The following is an 18,737-nucleotide window of genomic DNA, read 5'->3' on the forward strand; positions in this document are numbered from 1 at the left end:
GCGGTGAGTTGTGCTTGGTGAGGATGCGATTCTCGTCTTGATTATTGACGAGATGATGTTAGTCGGGCGAGATGGCTGGCAAAAAAAACTGGTGGTGCTCCCCCTCCCCGAGCTTGCGCGGTATGAGAGAAAGAGGAAGGACGGGGGCAATAGCCATAATCCGGAGCTTTGTTGCTGCCGCCGCAACTACGACCGTCCTGGTGCTTGAGACCCGGCACTTTGCTCCTTGATTGGCACCTGAATTCTCCGGGCCTGGAGTGCGGGACTGGTCCTCAGACGCCGGGCAAATCGCGGAACCTACACGTATCCAGATCCAACAGGAGCGCTGTAACTTTAGCTGCAGAGATGCGTTTGGTTGACGATGGCTTGGTGGTGCCGACCGAAGACACTCTCGAAATGGAATGGAATGCGATGTTGTTCGGCGGTGCCCAGAAGCCTTGCCGACAACGCTTCCCTCCCAAAGGCTTTCCGGCGAGCGAGCTCGAAGTAAGGCCGCCGAACAGGATCCTCTATGACGACATCGCAGACAGAAGGCGAGAGGTGGGGGGGGGAGTCTGACGTCCCAGAGTTGGATGCATCGTGATCCGTTCGCTTTCAGGGCCAGGCTGACGACAGTGCACCCGAAACGAAACGGGACACCCTGTTGTGAGTTGTCGTTATTTCCTGTATTCAGGATACACCCAGCCATCGTCCGGCATGATCAAACAGCGTGTGTCCAAGGAGACCGATGCCCATCGAGTTTTGCCAGGTACTTTGGGTGGCTCCACCATCACCGCTAACCCATGGCCAGGAGCACATACAAAGTACCATCCCATGGCCCACCCACCAGCCCTTACAGGCCGCCAAAGGGTACCCAGGGACACACTGTCCCATGTGGTTCCGAACAAGCCGTATATTGTGCACCAATCTATGAGGTCGGGTGGATGAATCGCGGGTCGGATGAAAGGCCGTTCCCACCGAATTGCATCGGCTGCGCTGCGGTACTGTATGAAGTCTGTTCTAGTCATGGTGGACAGGTGCTGGCTGGCTTTCCTCCGGGGTCTCGCGTTGCGTCATGTCGTGGAATCCCCCTCGCACGCTGCAGAAACGAATGATACTTGAAGAATGCGCATCCAATAGCAAAAAAAATAATAATGAATAACAAAGCAAGGACAGAAAGAGAATGAACTAAAGCAAAGGCGAAGCGAGACGAGGCGAGTCTATTTTTTGCCTTTGCGGTCAAGGCTCAGGTGGCGCAATCGGTTCAGGCCAATGACCATCGTTATGGCTGAAGGATGGTGCATTGGGGACAGCGAGCATAGGCAAAATAGATAAAGGAGAGAGCTCAGGATCAGCGCGAGCTCGTGCAAACCGTAAACACCACAATTGAGGAGGTTTGCAGATCGGCAACCGGATATTCCAGCCGGTACCGCCGCAGAGAAGCTCAATGTCATGGCCACACCAGCACTTACATTTCTTGAGCCTCTTGCGAGCGCTGAGGTTCTCGGTAACGTGCTTCAAGTGTGTTGTGCCAGCAGCCTCGGTGAACCATGGGTGCCGCAGCGCCTCCTCGGCCGTCAAGCGCTTGGACGGATCGACAACCAGGAGTTTACGGATCAGGTCTTTTGCGCTGGCGGAAATCGTATCCCACGGATCGGGATCGAAGGCATAGTCCGCGGTCATGATTTGGGCAAATAGCGTGGGCTGATCCTCGGCGTAGAACGGGGTGTAGCCAGAGAGCAGAACAAACGTGACTATGGACCGAGGAAATGCGCTCAATCAGTCAGTCATCAAGCGCTACGGTGGTGCGACTGATATTTCTCGTCGCGGGACATCTGATCGACTGCCCGAGGCGATGCCACATCATCGGGCATGCCTTGACAGCCCCCCTTCAAAGGCGCCTGAAAGCACGTTCACTGATACGTACTGACACCCATCGACCATACGTCCACAGGTTTGCCGTGGCCGTCCTGAGACAGGATTTCGGGAGCTGAGGGGACGAATTGGTGATATGGGAGGGTTACAGCCCGGGTTAGAGCACTGCATCACCGGGGCCGAGCAACAGAGGTAGGCCAGCCAATCCGTACGCACCGACGTAGGATGGGGTACCACAAGCCGTGTGGAGGTTGCTGTCACCCGAGGCGATCTTGGAGAGGCCGAAATCGGTCAGCTACACAATCCAGATCAGAGTGTCAATATTTGAAAGCGGACAAAGGCAGTTGCAGGCACAGTTGTCGTGAGCGAGACAGCGATCCGTCGATTCGTTCGAATGGCACCAACGACAGGAATGAGCGAGGCACACGACGGCGATGCTGGAGCGTGTTCAGATAAGTTGGTTGCGTTTGGCCAGCAACGCAAGTCCAGCGTCTCGGGCCGCCCGGACCTTCAGCGGTCAGATGCCATCAACTCAAGCCAAGAAGCACGATCCTCACCATCAGAGGCGAGTCTTCAGAATGATTCAAGAAGAGCATATTTTCAGGCTTGAGATCGCGATGGACAATGTCTAAGAGAGGAGATGCACGGATTCGAGTTGGTAATGGGCGTTGGCAGCGTCGATCGAGGCTGTAGCGACAGCTGGCGTATCGAAATAGAGTAGTGTGAACGCGCCAGAGCGCCGGCCGCCGGTGCTGAGGACAGTGCCTTACTCTTGCGATGCAAATAAGCGATGGCGTCAAAGAGCTGGTACACCAAGAGGGCGGCGTCCCTCTCGGTGTAGTTTCCTTTCTTGATGATCTGATCAAAGAGCTCGCCACCTAGAAGCGCGAGGACAGAGAGTCGCATCATGATTGTATCAGAAGCAGATCCGATGAGACGAAATCAGTCGGGATGCATCTGGTTGTGTTGTCGTGTGCGGGAATGAGCATGTCTGCGCGAGAGGGCTTGTGGATAACGTACCGGTGGCCAGGGTGGTGACGAGATACATGTTTTCCTCGTTTTCGAAAACATCGTGGAGTTGGATGATGTGATTGTGGTGGATCGACTGCAGGATCTCGACCTCGTTTCTCAAAAGGTCGAGCTTGCCTGGGATCATCAAAAACTGCAAGGTTAGCCGGCGCGAGCGACTTGGATTGATGCAGAGCACATTCGATGCGAGCGCCTCGATCCACTCTTGTGTGGCAAGACAGTACGCACCATGGAGTCGGCTCTTGTTGATGATTTTGACAGCAAACTTTGAGCCATCCGATTTGCGGACGCAGTTCTTGACCTCCGCTGGGGGTTGTTTGGATGAGGGGTGGAGGGTAAAACATCCAAAGAGGCACACAGAGCCAGAAGTGATCACTGTTAGTCGCGCATGATCCGTGACCACGAGCAAGAGCATTGTGCCGGCAAGGACTGGTACCGAGGCGATGGCGACGGCTTGGGCACGTCCTGGAGTCCTGGAGCCCCAGCGACGCCGCATCTGCTGCACTCCACTCTCGGGGCATGGGCGCAAGAGGGCTGGAGTAGATCCGACAAGCAGAGGCCGCGGAAAACAAGTGATTCGGGATATTTACCAAAGGCGCCATTGCCGAGAGTCTGGCCGAGCGTATATTCGGACTCGAATACTCTGGCAGCCGGGGCGAGGGTCTTGACGGGCTCGGTGCTCGACTGGGTGTCTGTCCTGGTTGCGGCAGGGTGTGGGGTCGAGGGAGTCTTTGGACGGAAGAACGAAGGCGACGAAGGGCGATCGAAGGAGCTGGGCGCCTTTTTGCCCTTCTTGAGGAACAGCTTCAATTTACCAAGCATGTGTCGAGTCCAGAGAGTGCGGATGAGGTGGAGCAAGCGAATGCGAGAGAGCGATCGGGGACAGAACAGGACCAAGAGCAGGATCCAAGAGCAGGCCAAGGGCGGGGAAGGAAGGGATTGCTCCGAGGCGGCCCATGAGCGCAGAAGGTTTTGTGCGACGGCGCGACGCGTTGTGCTGTGTTGTGCTGCGTTGTGTTGTGTTGTGTTGTATTGTATTGTATTGTATTGTGTTGTGTTGTGTTGTGTTGTGCTGCCTTCGGAATTCTGGTCGCGTCACGCGATCCCAGACTGTTGTTGCCTTTGCCCTCTTGTGCTATTGTGTCACCCGGGCACACGGCGGCACACCCCGCCAGCCACGCCACGCCCGCCACGCCCGCCACGCCCCCACGCGCCGCGTCCATACATCGTCGACTTGGGATGGCGTTCTCGCTCCTGTGGCCCCCAGCAACAATCGAGACATGAGGCATGATGGTCGCTGCGAATTCGCCGGGTCGATGCCCTCTGGCATGAGAAAAAACGAATGCACCAATCCCCACGGCCGCACCGTATATGCAGCATCGTGTCTCGCAGCGTCGGAAGTGGAGCCGCAGCCGGCTCTTTGGCAGACGACGTCAGCGCGAGCGAGGAGCTCCTCGCCGGGTCTCGATCTGTTCCGCACACACACACACTGGCTGCGCACATGTGTCCGTCTCCAGCGCGTGATATCCACGTGTCTCCGGCAGCCCTTGCCCTTTTTTCTGCCGTTGCCGCCGCGCCCGCCCCCAAGCCTCCCCGGCGCTCTCTTTCCTGATCTCACATCGCTTCTCCCCCCGCCTCATCGCCTTCTGCCGATCCGCAAGCGCTGCCTTCTGAGCCAAATCTCGATCCCCAATCCCATCCCCCAATCTCGATCTTCGGTTTAGATCCCAAACTTGGATCTCAGATCTCGCTGTGATTCCAGTCTCGATCCCTCCCACGCCACTTCCACTCCGCCAAACAGGGACCAACAACCATGTCCTTGGAAGACTCCCAGAGCCGCTGTCCGTTCGACTTTCTTGTCGCCCTGCATGTCCAAACGACGTGCGACGACCACCCCTCCAACACCTCCCAAGAAGTCAAGGTTCCCCGAGACAAGGCTGAGGTCGTTGATCTGTCCTTTACCGTGGTCCAGATCTCGCCTCGTCTGATCCTCCACCAGCAGCAAGTGATCGTCAAGCCCGAGCATACCAGCCTCGGCACCTTTGCTGCCAGTCGTAGCGGCCTCACGCAGACCCAGCTTGACGAAGCAGGTAAAGCACGATCACCTGCGTACCCCCCGCTCGTTAACATTTTGTCATCCAGAGCTGATCTCACGATCACGTCCCACCGTATGCCGTGTCTGCCGCCGTGGCGCCGTCTTCGATGTGCGTGTGCTCGGCAGCGCGGCTGGTGCAGATCGTGAGCCGGTGCTGGTGGCCGTGTCTGTGATGGTTGGCAGACCGCTCAGCCTTTGAGATGGCGGGTGCGCCTGTTTGGATGTGCATTCTGGATGGTTCTCCTTACACATTCCCTTTGTCTTGCTCGACCCCCCGATTCTATCGAACAGAGCCACTCAAGGAGGCCCTGCAGACCGTCAATGAGTTTGTTCAAACGCATTTCATCTCCCAGGATAAGACCTTCTGCTTCGTTACTCACGGCGACTGGGATCTGCGTTACCAGATCGTAAGGGAGGCAAAGGAAAAGTCCATCGAGCTTGCTCCGTACTTTAGTGTCTACTTTGATCTTGTCAACGAGGTCAACATCTGGAGCACCGTCTGCGAAGGCGGCGCGCGTCTTAGTGCCGCTAAAACATCCCTCACCGGTCTCTGCTCCGTTGTCGACATCCAACCCGAAAGCCGCGGCCAGAGCAGCCCGGAAGAAGCCATGACGATTGCCCGAATCATCGATGCCGTCCTCGGCCATGCCAACGAATGGATCGCGTCGCTGCCCGTGCCACCCTCAACCGATGTCGTGCTGCCCTTCGAGAAGCCCACCAATCTGGCAAGAGAGATGGCGGATTTTCATGGTTCACAATCTCGTGTGCTTCATTTGGGCGGTCTTCCTTTCAGAGCGACGGCGAGGTTGGTGGAACTGCAGTCGTGATTGTCCTGCCCAAGCTTGCGTTTTCTCTCTCTGCCACATCACCCTCCGCCCAACATCCGTCCCCCATCATCCATCACCCCGGATCGGAGGCTGGTCTTTACATGCATCGAACATTGAGCATCTCCGCCGCGATTTGCTCGTCCCTCTCGGTTCTTCCCCTCGCTGCAAACCCCGCTGATACATCGCTGATACCCGCGTTCGACGCATTTTTTTCCTGGTCGTCCTCGCTCCCGCTCTCTGATTCTCACTCACTCTCTGATTCTCTTTCTGATTCTCTCGCTGCATTCGTCTGCTCGTCGCCTGCGTCATCGTGCTCCGTCTATGTGGTAATAATAATCCATCACTATCGTCTCTGCGATTTCCCTTTTATAGCGAGGTTGGAAGCTGGATTGGCACCGTGGGCGTTCATGCGGCAGATTTGTGGATGGTCAAGGATGCTGAGGGGCGACCTGACGGCACTGGGTTCGCCATATTTGAAAACCACGACGATGCTGTGACGGCTCTGAAGTTGGACGGACGTGTTTTGGGGAGTCAAAAGGTATTTGTGCGACCCAGCTCTGATAAGGCTTTCCAGAACGCTGGGAGCCGGCGAGCACCCTTCCCGGTAAGTGGCTTGGATTTTTGTGCCAGAGTGCCCCCCCCCTCCAACTTTAGGCATCGTGAGCGGGTTAATCAACTCGATGGTCCATGCAGCACGCGAAGCCGAATGCTGCGGCATAGGTATTGAACCATTCTTTCTCCATCATGGGCTCCGCATGGCCCGCCAAACATGCCTCAAACACTTCGTGCTCGCTGCTCTGCCCCGATCGCCGCCAGGATGTTGACTCTGTCGCTCCCAACGCGGCTACTGCACCCAGGGCAACTGAGGGTGCCCCGGCGGGCCTCAAGCCAGGCGACTGGGTGTGCTCGGCCTGCAACTACCACAATTTTGCTTCTCGAAGATCGTGCTTCAAGTGCTATGCTCCAAGCACCAATGCTAGTCTCAGCCCCGGACCCGGAGCCGGATCTGGAGGACCTCCCGGTGACAGCGGATACTACAACAGCCCTGCAGGCGACCGTGGCGGCTATCCCGGCGGTCTGAAGCCTGGGGACTGGTACTGTCCCAACAGCAACTGCAAATTTCAAAACTTTGCGTCCCGCACCGAGTGCATGCGATGTCGCTCGCCTCGGCCCGGATACCAAGGGCCTCCTGGTGGCCGTCAAGGCGGTGTCTCTCACAAGATCCTGCCTGGCGACTGGATTTGCCAGCAATGCAACCTCAACAACTTTGCGTCTCGTCGAAACTGTATGCAGTGCGGCGGACCCAACACCGGCATCCTCGCCAAGCCCAATGCTGTTGCAAGCCGCTCGCGGCCCACCGACCGACCCGGCGACTGGAGCTGCCCCAACATCCACTGCCGCTACCACAACTACGCCAGCCGACAAGAGTGCTATCGCTGCCAGACTCGCCGCCCCGAAGGCGCCGGCCTTTCATACGGCGGTGGTGGAAGCCACATGCCCATGAAGTCGGGCGATTGGACCTGCCCCAACACCGCCTGTCGCTATCACAACTTTGCCAAGCGCGACACATGCGCCGTCTGTGGAACCCACGTCAGCTCTTCTGGCGCCGGGGCTGGAATGGGAGTCGGTGTCGGCGTTGGTGTGGGAGTCGGATATGGCGCAACGGCCGGACCCAGGGTCGGAGCCGGCCCTGCCCAGGGATACTACGGTTATGCCGGAGCCCAGTCAACAATGGGCAGCTCGGGATACGATTCCACAAGCTACCAAGGCGTCTCTGGATATGGTGGCCAGTACGGCGGATACGACTACCGACCGACTTACAATCCCGCGGGTGGATACGCGAGTCAGTATCCTCCGCAATAGTCGACTTGTCGCCGTTCGATTGCTGACCTCAGCACTCACATGAGTACCTGACCCAATCGGAGGTCTCTGCACTTGGGCTGATCCACGACCCGCGGACCTTGATCTGTGAACCATGGACCGTGATCTGTGAACCATGGATCTTGATCTGTGAACCGCGGATCGTGATCCATGAACTATTCGCCCCCACCCTTCCGTTTTATTGCTTCGTTGCTTTCACGACGACCCACTTGCGTCTACTTGACCCAGCCGGTTTTGCCGGGCTGGTGTGGCTCCCCGCTTGAAGAAATACATCTTTTACTGAAAACTTGCATTGGCCAATCTTCAGCCCCGACTCTACCCGCCTCTGGGGCACTGCGGCGGCGCGAAAGTCAATTGTGGAATGACAACGACAAAGGTCGGCCTGTCCACTCTCACCCTGGCTGTCCCGCTCTTCTGCACCGGCTGTATCGCATCAACATCTGCAAGTCTTGAGGCAGCCATCGATAGGAGGGGTCCTGTCATCTGGGGGATGGGCGACCCATTCAACGCTCTATTGGTTCCTACATATGCCCGGCCGGCTCCATCGTCACAGACAAACTCCATGCGGCCACGAGACGCCGCCCTTCGCCATCGACGGGCCACCTCGCTGACGGTGGCCGACCTGTGTTCTAAATCTCCTATTCTCTCGCCTTTTCCCGACTTTCACGGGCATATTTTTGATCGCGATCATGGACAATGTCTTTGTAGACTCGATTGCTGGCTTCGCTGTTGAACCACTGGTCGATGGCTTCGAGATCGCATTCATCAAGTGTCAGCCGGCCGAGCTGGCCCTCTCGAAAGAGGCGGATCATGTACTGTGCGGCCCTCGTGTGATCATAGCGCATTGAGTCTGAGGCTGTCCAGGCCAAGTAGTCCCGCTCCCACCCGATCCTTGGGGCTGGGCGATCTACTTTCTCGATGGGGCCGTTGCTTGCGTTGACCATCACTTGTGGAAACACGAACGGACACGGGTTCCTGGAAATGTTCTCCTCATGACGGGAAAGGTTCTGGGGCCGAGTATCGATCAATAGTCTCCGCGTGCGCGCAATGTGGTTGAGAACAATGTTGATGTCATCGGTTGGGCCCGGTAGGCCAAGGGCATACACGTACCTGTCACAGATTGTGGGTGAGCGATCCGTATTTCCCCTACTATTTGGATGCGTGCAACCGAGCTCCAGAAAGCCTCCATCGACAACAGTGCGTTGCTGCTCAAAGCGAGCGGTGCAAGTGGAGAGCCAGCCAATGGATCAGCGAGTGGATTGACTAACCTGTCTTGGCTGGAGCCCCAGTTCAGTCGAAAGAGAAGGTAGTCTGCGACATGCTGTTCCTCCGTTAAGCGATCTTTCGTTGCGCCTGAGAAGCCCAATGAACGAGGAGCGTGGATCAGTGCTAAGCATCGGAACACAACGAACAAGCTGCACGCCCCGTGTTCAGGTGGAAAGCAGATCGTTACCAGTCAGAGCAATTCGAAGTCCCTGAATCGGATTCACGATTTTCGGGGAAAAGATTCCTGCGATGGTGTCGATAGAAGACGGTTCGGTGATCTTGCTGTCAGCACGAGCAAATCACACTCCCTCCTGGCGTATGCGTGACCGCGACAAGTACCTGGGGTGTCGATCAGGTACACATTTGGGTCCTCGTGGATCTTGATCCTGGTTTGAATGGCCTGGGTGACTCCTGCATACGGCCCCACCTGGGTTGCTTTGCCTGCATACAGCCAACGGTGAGCTTCGATGGCGACGGAGGGAGCGGATGAAGATTCCGGACAGCCATTCGCCGGTGCAGCGACTCACTCAGACACTGAGTGGCATGCGATCAGTAGGGCAGACATATCATGGCGCGCTACCTTTATGGACCCCAATGCGCCGCAGGGCATTGATCAGCGTCGACTTTCCCACATTCGGAAGCCCGACAACGACCATGGTGAGGTACGGATACCGCTCCGGCCACATCTTGACTTTGTCTTTGTGGGAAATGAAGAGACACCAGTGAGTCAGTCCAAGGATTCACGCGCCGGACAACCGCCTAATGTCGATACTTGGAGAACGGTCATCCGATAGATCGATACATCGATCGACTGGGGAGCCCCGCGATGCACCAGACTGTCAGCATCTGCGTCTCCAGGGTACTCGCTCACCAAGTGCGATTCTGATGATCGCCTTTATGTCTCTATCCTGGTGCGCACAGGTGAAGAGCAGATTGCTAGAGGGACTCCATTTCTTGAATGCAGCGATGATATTCTGGCAGGACAAAGGGTGCACAGGGTGAATCAGAGTGCTGTCGATTCGTTGGCATCAGCAAATATTTTTTGGGGGGGGGAAAGACAAAGGTAGCAAGACCAGTGCTAATATGTGGCCGCGGAGATATCACACACACCTGCTTCGTCCTTGGGTTGGCGAGATCGGTTTTGTTGAAGACGATAATGCGGTCGCGGGCGCCAAGAACTTGATCGAACTGGGGATTGGTGCTTGAAAATGGAATGCGGGCATCGCGGACTTCCAGAACGAGATCGATATGGGTGAGTCCTTTTTCAAGCTGGCGGAGTGCCTTGTTCTGGTGCCCGGGAAACCAGTTGATGGAGTGTTGATATTCAAAGAAGGGCCTTCGTTCCAGCTGGGGTGGCGAGGGGCCAGAGCGTTTGGGTGTGGAGGAGATGGGACGAAGCGATGGCCTGAGCGCTGTCGAGTAGATGAACCGGCACACGCCGACGGCCGGTGGCAACATGAGTGCAGTGCAGTGGATTGGATTGGATGCGTTGGAGTGCGAGCTTGGCGCTGTGCTGGGTGGTACTGGAGGTATCGAATGGTTTGGATCTGGTGTTGGCTGTGGAAGTGGGTGATCTGGGTCGATCATGAGAGAGAGCGAGAGCGAGAGTGAGAGCGAGTGACAGAGAGAGGGAGTGCTTCTCGGTCATGTGAGCAACACATGTCCGCCGCCGAAACCGGCCAAGCACGTGGACGGCGTGTGTGGCTTGGTCGCTCATGTGCGCAGCATTTCTATTTTTGGAGGCCCTCAGGGTGGGCAGGCGCGAGCCCGGCGCTGTTCCATCGCAGAACCCACAGACCCAGCACAAGCCCGATGCGAGGACGATGCGAGGACGCTGCGAGGACGGTGCGAAGACGGTGCAAGCGGGTGCGGGGCGACCGGACGCCCGTCGCTCGTCCATGTGCTTGCTGCCCCCGGGCCGTCCCAAGCGGATGCTTGATTCGCGAGTCCGCAGCGAGGTTGGCGTTGTTTTGTTGTTGCCTCCCGGCCTTCTGTTGGAAAGCGGCTCTCTCGGTCGCCTCTCGCCTGCTCCTCGCCTGCTTCTCGCGGCGCTTCTGTCGCCCTCTCGCCCTCCTCTCGGTCTGTTCCTTCTCGCCGTTGCCGCTCCGTCCCTGGCCTCGGTCTGTCTTGGTCAACCTCGGCCCGGCGCTCTCCTGCTCCTCCCACCCGCCATCGACACCCCACCAGCGCCGCTCAGCAAGCTCTCTTTGCAGCCTCTTTGCATTTATTTTCGCTATTCCTGCAGCACCTTGGTCCGCTCGGGCCCGGTATGTCGACCTTGCCGATTCTCCTCTTCGTTCTGGACGGCTGCAGGCTAGGTGTGCAGCGGGCTCCACTGTCCCGACCCACATTGGTTTCGGGCCGCACTCACCATTGCCTTCCTTGCCTCCTGCTCCCCAAAAAGCATCCGCCCTACCCAATCCTCCACGATACAACCTGAGCCATCATGTCGTCGTTGTACCAGCAAACCATGTCGCTGATGGAGATTCTCCACTCCATCCCCGGCTTTGACTTTTATCTCTTTCCCGACGGAATCGACATGTTCGTCGCTGAGCCCACAAGGATCGTCAACCCTGTCGACATCCTAGCGCCGTGCTTCCGTCTCGGAGCCCCACTGTGCATGATCGTCAACCTGTTTCCGATCGACAATCCCATCGACATCCCCCAATGGACCACCATCCCCGATATCGTCAATGATCCCCAGGCCAAGAAATCGTGCAAACATCTTGCTTACACCTTCTTGCTGACTTGTATGAAAGATCTGGGCATCAAGAACGAGGAGCTTTTCACCCTTACGGATCTCGACAAGGATGACACCAACCTGTTCATGAAGGTCTGTTTCCCTCCCTCAGCCGTGGCGCTGTCGCTCGACTGGACATGCCCAGCCTCCAGTCGGATAAATTTCGCCGCCGCATTTTTCTCTCTCTTTCGTGTCTGCCCTTGAGACGGCCGTTTGTCTTTCGGCACCGTCTGTCTGAGTGCTTGCTCGCATATCGCTGCCCTCGCTGCCGACCAACAATCGAGTCGAGATTCATTGAGCAGCGCCAATGGTCATACAACATCATAGGCCCATCATGGAATCTAAATCTGACTGCCATCTATCCCTCGTCGACGTTTAGGTTCTTAACGTCATTAACCGTCTCGTCGATCGCCTGAAGGCCCAAGGTCGCTTGCCCCCTCTGAAGCCCCTGCCTTTCAATGTCCCTGTCAACAACGAGGCGCCCAAGGATAACCGAGCCAAAGTCCTGTTCGAGTGTCTGGAAACGGAACGCAAGTATATCGAGCACCTCGAGCGCCTACAAACGTTCAGCAAAGAGGTTGTCGCGCAGAACATTTTGTCCAAAGATTTGGCCCACCAAATCTTTGCCAATCTCGACGATCTCCTGGACTTTCAGCGGCGCTTCCTCCTTGCGATGGAGTCGACTCTTGCCTTTGGTGATCAGCATCGTCTGGGTGCCTTGTTCATTGCGAACGTAAGCGTCAATCCCGATTGCTGCAGCTCTCTGTACGTCGACCGCTTTCCATCGCCTTATTGACTTGGGCCATATTTCTCCCGTGCACTTCAAATCCGGCCACAGGAAACCTCGTTCTGTGATACCTACGAACCCTTTTGCTCCAACTTTCAAACCGCTTCGGACATTGCGCTCGAAGAGACCCAGATTTTGGCTGTATGTGCTCAATGTAGTATGAGGTAGCGCAAGCGCCGGAGTGCAGATCGTATTCTGCACGTTATTTATCTGCCACCACCTGCTTCCTCCAGAGGCTATCCCATATCATCCCGGTTCATGAAGTTCAATCGTATCTGATCAAGCCCATCCAGAGAATTTGCAAATATCCACTTCTGCTGAAGGTAATAGCTAAAGTGGTTACGGCGCCATTTGCTTCGCAGAATCTCTGACCGCGTTGTTCGTGTATCAATTAATGGCTATTCCTGGGCTCAACTGTCCCTATCACCGCCTCTGGTTGGGGTTGCAGGAGCTGATCAAATACTCCACAGCGGAGGAATATCCAAACCTGCCCGAGCTCCTGGATGGACTCGAGTCTGTCAAGCGTGTAACGGAGTACGTCAACGAGCAGAAGCGGATCCAGGAAAATGTCTTGCTGAAGAATGATCTGATTGATCGGGTTGACGACTGGAAGGTAGACACTCAACAGCAGCAATGCCTTGATGTGATGTGATGTGATGTGATGTGATGTGATGTGATGTGATGTGATGTGATGTTCTGCAAGGCGCGCACGGTGCTGTTAGGCGCAGTTCTTTGGCGCCGCTGGACTTGTGCTCATTACAATATGGCTTTCCTGTCCGCCGCGATACCGTTTTGACGCCACGCACTCGCTCGTAGGGCCTGCAAGTCAACGATTTTGGGGATCTGCTCCTGACAGACAGGTTTTCGCTCGCTAGCAACGAAGGCGATGCCCAGTTCTCTCTCTTCTTGTTTGAGAAAATCTTGCTGTGCTGCAAGGAGCTTCCAAAGAAGCGGCAAACGAAAGCCCATGGCGGCGATGACAGTATGCTGGCTGTTATCGGCAACATCTACATCACTACCATCCAGGCTATCCAGGACGTCAGTCGCAGTGAAACGCTCTTTTTTGGCCTCAAGGTGTTCTGGCGCGACGTCAAGGAGATGGAGTCGTTTGTGCTCAAGGCCCGCAACCCCGAGCAAGTTCGCCTGTGGAAGGAGCGAATTGAGCAGCTCATGGAAATGGATCGGGCCCCACGCTTCCGCGGCTCCGATGCCGGGGGCTATCGCAATTCAGGCAGTGAGCGCCGGCGCAACACCGACGACTACGATCTGGATCGCTATTCGGTGGGAAGCAGCCGTAACAGATCACGAAGCCGCGAGCGCGGTGAGCTCGCGGACAATCAGCACACGTACAACCCGTATCTGGAGCCGTCGTTGCAGCATCCCCAGCCCCGTGGACCCTCCAACATGCAGCGGTCGAAGAGCAATCCGCATAATTACTACCCACCGGTGCACCCGCAACAGCAGTCTGGTTCGGAGTTTGCGGTCGGCGGTGGTCGTCGTAGCATGCGATCGTCCGGAGGCAGCGATCGATACAGTGCTGCTTCTGGCGAGCCTGCTGAGCCGCCGCCAGTTCCTCCAATGCCCCCGGTGAACTACCATAACGGTCGGCGACCAAGTGCCTATGAGGTTTCCTACAACCCTGGTCCGCCACGCAACCCCTCCAATCCCGCTAATGGCGGCCCGTCGCCCCATGTCGGATACGTGAGCAAGTCGACGACTCCGACACCGATGACGGCCGTGTACACCACCCGGGTGTCGGCAGCTAATTCGCGATCCAACTCATTCTCTGGCTTTGAGATGATGAATGGATACGGCCACGGCACCGACGACATCCGCGAACCGCCTCGGGGTCGGCAAGGCCAGGGATCGATGCGGGATGCCCCTCGCGAACCCCCGCGCGAGCCCCCACGCGATCTTTCTTCCCTTGATCCGCTCTCTGGGGGTCCGCCGGACGCACAGCAGCATCCGCCCTATCAAGCGCGCACCACTCCTCAGCCATATCCCCAGGGTCTTGATTTTCCAACACCGCCTGGATCGACCCCTGTCTCTCCCGGCCGACACCGAAAGTCCGGAAGCCGAGGGGTCGCCATCACAACCCGTGTGCAGACTCCCGAAGGCTATTTGGATGCCGGCGCCGATACGCTCGAGGGACAAGGCCAGGCCAAGGCTCTGGACATGAGAGAGGTCATTCAAATGAGACAGGAGTATCCTCGTCGTCTTCAGCAAAGTCAGGCACAGCTTCAACAGCTGCAGAGCATCATTCAATCCGAGACAGAAATGTATGACTCGCAGAACTCGCCCACTGCAGTGACGCCCGCAGACCACGATGCCGAGGCCGATTCAAGTGAGATGTATCACGATGGCAACGTCGTTTTCAAGCGGACAAGTGGTACGACCGGCGAGTCTGGCCCTATCGACCAACTTTCCTCGAGGTTGCAGCCTATGCAGCTGAACGACTCTGGCGCGCGATGGAACGCCGGCCCTGGCGAGGATCGCATACGCGCCCCGCCCACCACCGCGCTACCTGCAGTTCCCGGCAGCGTCCCAGGACAGCCTGCCATCGCCCCCAGAGGAGCCTCCCACATTGCTGCCGATGGGAGATTCAAAACACCTCCCCCAGGCCCCTATGGCGCTGTGGCGGACCAACCCCGCCGCATGGCATCCCCGGCAAATATGAACCAAAATGGAGCCGCTCCAGGCTCAGGCTTTGCTCCGACTGCCCCGCCTTCTCACGCACATTATCGCAGTCAACCGACACCATCGCTTTCGGCTCCAGGTGTTCCAAATGCCGGGTCGAGCCTTGGCTCCTCTGGCGCGAGCAGCGTGACCATGTCGCATGTCAAGATCAAGATTCAATTTGGTGCCGATATCTTTGTGATTGCTGCACCTCTCAAGTCGACATATTCAGACCTGTATCAGAAGATCGAGCGCAAAATGAAGCTGGGCGGCACTCCTGTCCCCGAAGGTGGTCGCCTGAAGCTCAAGTACAAGGACGAAGACGGCGACCTTATCACCGTCAATAACGACGACGACGTCTCCATGGCCTTTGATGTGGCACGCAGGGGCAAGGCAGGAGAAAAGGGGACAGTGAACATGGTGGCTCAGATCTAACGCTGCTCTAGAGCCCACGACGAATCAGCCACTTGACCCTATCCAGGGGTCCGTCTGTCGCTGTTCCCCGCCCTCTATTATGGAATATCGCCCATTGCGCCCAAGTTTTGAATACAAGGGAAAGTAGCACAGCCCCCAAGCGATAGGGGTTCGTCAACCCAGCATGTTGAATAAACATTAGGGCACATCGCCTCGTTCGGACAAAATAACACACCGTAGTCGGATCATATCACATACTCAACCAACAGCGATCAAGTGGGTCAAATCTTTTCCCAGGCTGTCCTGAGTGAACAGGCGGTGCATGGAGAGAGTGGGCACGACAGAGCGTCTGTAGTGGCCACTTGTCCGCAAGCCTTGGATGATCCCAACAGCATGTCTGCATCGTTTCTCATGGCGCTACCGCCTCATCATGACCCTGCCCTTCAGCGGCGCTTGTAGATGCACGGCTTCAACAGCTCCGGCTCATCTGGAGCCCGATGAGTAGCTCCTTTGGGCCGACGGGTTTTGACAAAATCCAGCATAACAAACATTTTGTTGCTGGTGTCCTGTCGATAAAGAGGCATCAGTCACGCTGTTTCTGGTCGGCGGCCTCGGGCCTCTGGGTCGTGTGCCCGACTGACACCATATCCGAGCGACACCACCACACATGCAATTCCAGCCGGCCGTGTCCTACAGAGCCCACACCACTGGGGACCGTTGCGCCTCTCCCGTGCAGTACCTTTCGCAGGAACTTGAATCCAATGGACTGGAGAGTGCCAACAAAGTCGTCGAGATTCGTGAACCGGCTTGTGACTTCTGCGATTTTGAGCTCGCCACTGCAGGATAGTGACCACGGGTGATGCAAACAGTGAGTCGATGGCAGGAACACTATGATGCATAGCAGACGAGCATAATGATGCGTAGCAGCGTGCTCCGAACATCGCCCACCGTATCTTCAGGATTCGGTTAGCTTCCATGAGAAAATCCATAAAATTTGTTCCCATGAGAGAAAGGCAAAATATAACCACGTCGACAGCCTCGTTTTCCAGCGGGACCTAGTTCGCGACAGCGGCCGTCGAAGGTCAGTCAGGCACACGATATCCGAACAAGTTGGGCGGCGATCTGTATCGAGCCTAGTTACCGATATTAACCCTGCCATCGACAACATTACGACCACCACCACCGCAGGCTATCAGTGCCACAATGTTGGCTGCCTGACTTCGACTTGGCGACCACCGAGCAATAACATGCGGTCGGCCATTGAGTTTTGAGCTTACCTTGGATATGTCACACGCAGTGATGAACGAGTTTCCTGCCACAAGGTCGAATGAGTGGATCGTCATGCGCCTGTGGAGCTTCTGGGCAATCATGGCCTCTCCGCATCCCATGTCTGCAACGACGGTTGACTTGGGTTTGTCTTGGAGAAAGGCTATGAATGTGTCGATCGGGTTCTGTGGCCAATGCTCCACCTGTTCTCGGAAGCCGTCGTGGTACTGGTGGCCATACAGTCCAAGAGAGTTGATGGTTTGTCAGTGCCCTGGACTGCAATTCGGTCAGAGCGTAATCCATGTGCTGGAGAGAGCGACTTGGCTGCCGGGCATGACCTACCACGGCAAAATAGTCAGGATTCTCTTGAAAAAGCTTGAACATGCTCTCGCTTCCTGAGGTGTAAAGGCGCTCGTTGATCCAGCGAAACTGTCCGCCCGAGAGCCGCTTTTGCATCTTTTTCTGAAAGTCGGTAAGATCTCGATTTCCGGGCTGCGACTTGGCCTCGACTTCCGGGTGGTTGACTGAGGGTCTCTCGCTACGGCTCCTGGTGTGCCGGGCCATCTCGATCTTTTGTCGATTTTGATGATCCTGGTCCGCCGTGGCCTCCGCGGCAGGGGTGTTCGGGCTGCTGGGCCGTTCGGACTTTGTGGTGAGAAGTTGATGAATGCTCTTGCTCTTCTCAAGTGCCTATAACCGAGCACCGCAGGATCCGGCGTCGCAAAGTCAGTCAAAGGACCACAGGCATTGCTCAGGTAAGGCATGGAGTCGGAAAAAAAAAGAGTCGTTGACTGTCCCGTTGCAGTGGGCTGGATCGATAGCCGCATCCAGATAGGCAAAGTCCAGGCTGGTGATCTATGCCGCTGCAGATCCGATTCGGGTCGGCCACGAGCCAAGGGCATTTGTCGATAATACCTGTTTCAATTTCGCTTTGTCGATCTTGCTCTTTTTGTGAACCCCGCCACCGCCGCCGAGGGGCTTTGACGGAATCGCTGTGTCGGCCTCTGCTTTGCCCATACCGGCTGTTGCGTTCGTCGCTGGAGTAACACCTGAGGAGCCTCTGCCAAGACCAAAACGAAATCGGCCGGTGATGGGACCGCCGATTCAGCGATCGCGCACGTGGCCGCTGTTTCTGGCTCTCCGTCCTCCAGTTTTCCCGAGCGTGGGGGGTGACGATTGACGACTCCGATTCGCCCGGTCATTGGCTTGACGCAGCTTGGCCGATGGCAGACAAGCCATTCGCAGCCAATCGCCCCGATTCCTGCTCAAAGCTGAAGCTGCTTGCTCACAGCGAGCGAGGTGTTACCCATCCAGCAATCGCAAAAGCTTGTCAAGAGAGCCAGTGCTGCTCGGGGATTTCACTTGCTTGATTACCCCTCCAGGAGTGTCCTCACTGCTTGCATTCTCCAAGCCGAGTCCTCGTATCGCGTGCTCTGCTCGCATACTTTCTCAGGGTCCAGTAGCGACCTGGCCACCCTCCTCATTGTCGGCAGGAGCGTCGCCATCGACCTGTGCTCGAACGCGGACACATTACTTCTCTCGGCCAGGATCAATCGAACTCCCTCAGCAGCGCACGTCCGCCTGCGGCCATATTCATCCCATACATTCGTCAAATATCTGCATCCGTGGTTCTCATATCCTGGTTCAATCGTCGATTTGACAGACTTTTGCCAAGCCATCGACATCAGTGCGCGCTCGATGTCATCTCTGTAACGAATCGATAGACCTGATGTTTCCGGATCCGGTTCCAAAGTCGTTTTCAGAGAAAAATCCGCCAACGCGGACGGGGACTCTGCCCATCCGCCCATCTCCCCTCCGCAATTCGATTGGAGGCGGCCCCATTCCTGGTCGCTTATCAGTCAAGTCAAACTACTCCCAAGCCAGCGCCAACTCACGAGGCTC

At 56.6% G+C, this 18,737-nt stretch overlaps 5 protein-coding genes across 5 annotated transcripts; 2 read left to right on the plus strand and 3 right to left on the minus strand.

The window, feature by feature from the left end:
* Positions 1-872: 872 nt before the first annotated feature.
* On the minus strand, positions 873-3,777 carry BJ171DRAFT_194507 (briggsae CBR-CMK-1 protein). Its single transcript, XM_053106211.1, has 9 exons — positions 3,474-3,777; positions 3,112-3,189; positions 2,875-3,000; positions 2,625-2,732; positions 2,412-2,482; positions 2,071-2,149; positions 1,907-1,969; positions 1,452-1,733; positions 873-1,267 (listed from the first exon to the last, which is right to left on the minus strand). The coding sequence occupies exons 1-9, from the start codon at positions 3,703-3,705 to the stop codon at positions 1,200-1,202; spliced, it is 1,107 nt and encodes a 368-aa protein (XP_052964101.1). The 5' UTR covers positions 3,706-3,777; the 3' UTR covers positions 873-1,199.
* Positions 3,778-4,477: 700 nt separating this feature from the next.
* BJ171DRAFT_516334 (uncharacterized protein) lies at positions 4,478-7,977 on the plus strand. The gene is made up of 4 exons (XM_053112025.1): positions 4,478-4,973; positions 5,270-5,783; positions 6,178-6,409; positions 6,622-7,977. Exons 1-4 carry the CDS (start codon positions 4,697-4,699, stop codon positions 7,666-7,668), a joined length of 2,070 nt encoding a protein of 689 aa, XP_052964102.1. The 5' UTR covers positions 4,478-4,696; the 3' UTR covers positions 7,669-7,977.
* Positions 7,978-8,324: 347 nt separating this feature from the next.
* Positions 8,325-10,531, minus strand: BJ171DRAFT_461862 (P-loop containing nucleoside triphosphate hydrolase protein; the record flags this gene model as incomplete). Its single annotated transcript, XM_053108491.1, has 8 exons — positions 10,063-10,531; positions 9,824-9,926; positions 9,533-9,649; positions 9,292-9,393; positions 9,140-9,196; positions 8,955-9,039; positions 8,684-8,796; positions 8,325-8,632 (listed from the first exon to the last, which is right to left on the minus strand). The coding sequence occupies exons 1-8, from the start codon at positions 10,408-10,410 to the stop codon at positions 8,325-8,327; spliced, it is 1,233 nt and encodes a 410-aa protein (XP_052964103.1). The 5' UTR covers positions 10,411-10,531.
* A 545-nt stretch (positions 10,532-11,076) lies between these two features.
* BJ171DRAFT_194572 (uncharacterized protein) lies at positions 11,077-15,801 on the plus strand. The gene is made up of 7 exons (XM_053106212.1): positions 11,077-11,219; positions 11,357-11,785; positions 12,072-12,425; positions 12,531-12,620; positions 12,713-12,802; positions 12,928-13,092; positions 13,296-15,801. The coding sequence occupies exons 2-7, from the start codon at positions 11,399-11,401 to the stop codon at positions 15,588-15,590; spliced, it is 3,381 nt and encodes a 1,126-aa protein (XP_052964104.1). The 5' UTR covers positions 11,077-11,219; positions 11,357-11,398; the 3' UTR covers positions 15,591-15,801.
* Positions 15,734-17,917, minus strand: BJ171DRAFT_516338 (ribosomal RNAprocessing protein putative). The gene is made up of 6 exons (XM_053112026.1): positions 17,751-17,917; positions 17,178-17,525; positions 16,847-17,062; positions 16,518-16,624; positions 16,309-16,405; positions 15,734-16,135 (listed from the first exon to the last, which is right to left on the minus strand). Exons 1-6 carry the CDS (start codon positions 17,850-17,852, stop codon positions 16,013-16,015), a joined length of 993 nt encoding a protein of 330 aa, XP_052964105.1. The 5' UTR covers positions 17,853-17,917; the 3' UTR covers positions 15,734-16,012.
* Between the last annotated feature and the right edge of the window lie 820 nt (positions 17,918-18,737).

Source organism: Polychytrium aggregatum, assembly GCF_025602895.1.
Source record: "Polychytrium aggregatum strain JEL109 chromosome Unknown BJ171scaffold_35, whole genome shotgun sequence".
NCBI lineage: Eukaryota > Fungi > Chytridiomycota > Chytridiomycetes > Polychytriales > Polychytrium > Polychytrium aggregatum.

Bases quoted from the DNA above. Each gene is read 5' to 3' on its own strand.
- BJ171DRAFT_194572 (XM_053106212.1), top strand. From the start codon at position 11,399: ATGTCGTCGTTGTACCAGCAAACCATGTCGCTGATGGAGATTCTCCAC. The intron at 12,621-12,712 runs GTATGTGCTCAA...TGCTTCCTCCAG, and splicing joins AAGAGACCCAGATTTTGGCT to AGGCTATCCCATATCATCCC. The intron at 13,093-13,295 runs GTAGACACTCAA...ACTCGCTCGTAG, and splicing joins ATCGGGTTGACGACTGGAAG to GGCCTGCAAGTCAACGATTT.
- BJ171DRAFT_194507 (XM_053106211.1), bottom strand. From the start codon at position 3,705: ATGCTTGGTAAATTGAAGCTGTTCCTCAAGAAGGGCAAAAAGGCGCCC. The intron at 2,483-2,624 runs GTAAGGCACTGT...CTCCTCTCTTAG, and splicing joins CGCTTATTTGCATCGCAAGA to ACATTGTCCATCGCGATCTC. The intron at 1,268-1,451 runs GTAAGTGCTGGT...ACCATCCTTCAG, and splicing joins TCGCAAGAGGCTCAAGAAAT to CCATAACGATGGTCATTGGC.
- BJ171DRAFT_516338 (XM_053112026.1), bottom strand. From the start codon at position 17,852: ATGGGCAAAGCAGAGGCCGACACAGCGATTCCGTCAAAGCCCCTCGGC. The intron at 17,526-17,750 runs GTATTATCGACA...GCTCGGTTATAG, and splicing joins ACAAAGCGAAATTGAAACAG to GCACTTGAGAAGAGCAAGAG. The intron at 17,063-17,177 runs GTAGGTCATGCC...TATGGCCACCAG, and splicing joins ATCCTGACTATTTTGCCGTG to TACCACGACGGCTTCCGAGA.
- BJ171DRAFT_516334 (XM_053112025.1), top strand. From the start codon at position 4,697: ATGTCCTTGGAAGACTCCCAGAGCCGCTGTCCGTTCGACTTTCTTGTC. The intron at 5,784-6,177 runs GTTGGTGGAACT...TCCCTTTTATAG, and splicing joins CCTTTCAGAGCGACGGCGAG to CGAGGTTGGAAGCTGGATTG. The intron at 6,410-6,621 runs GTAAGTGGCTTG...GATCGCCGCCAG, and splicing joins GCCGGCGAGCACCCTTCCCG to GATGTTGACTCTGTCGCTCC.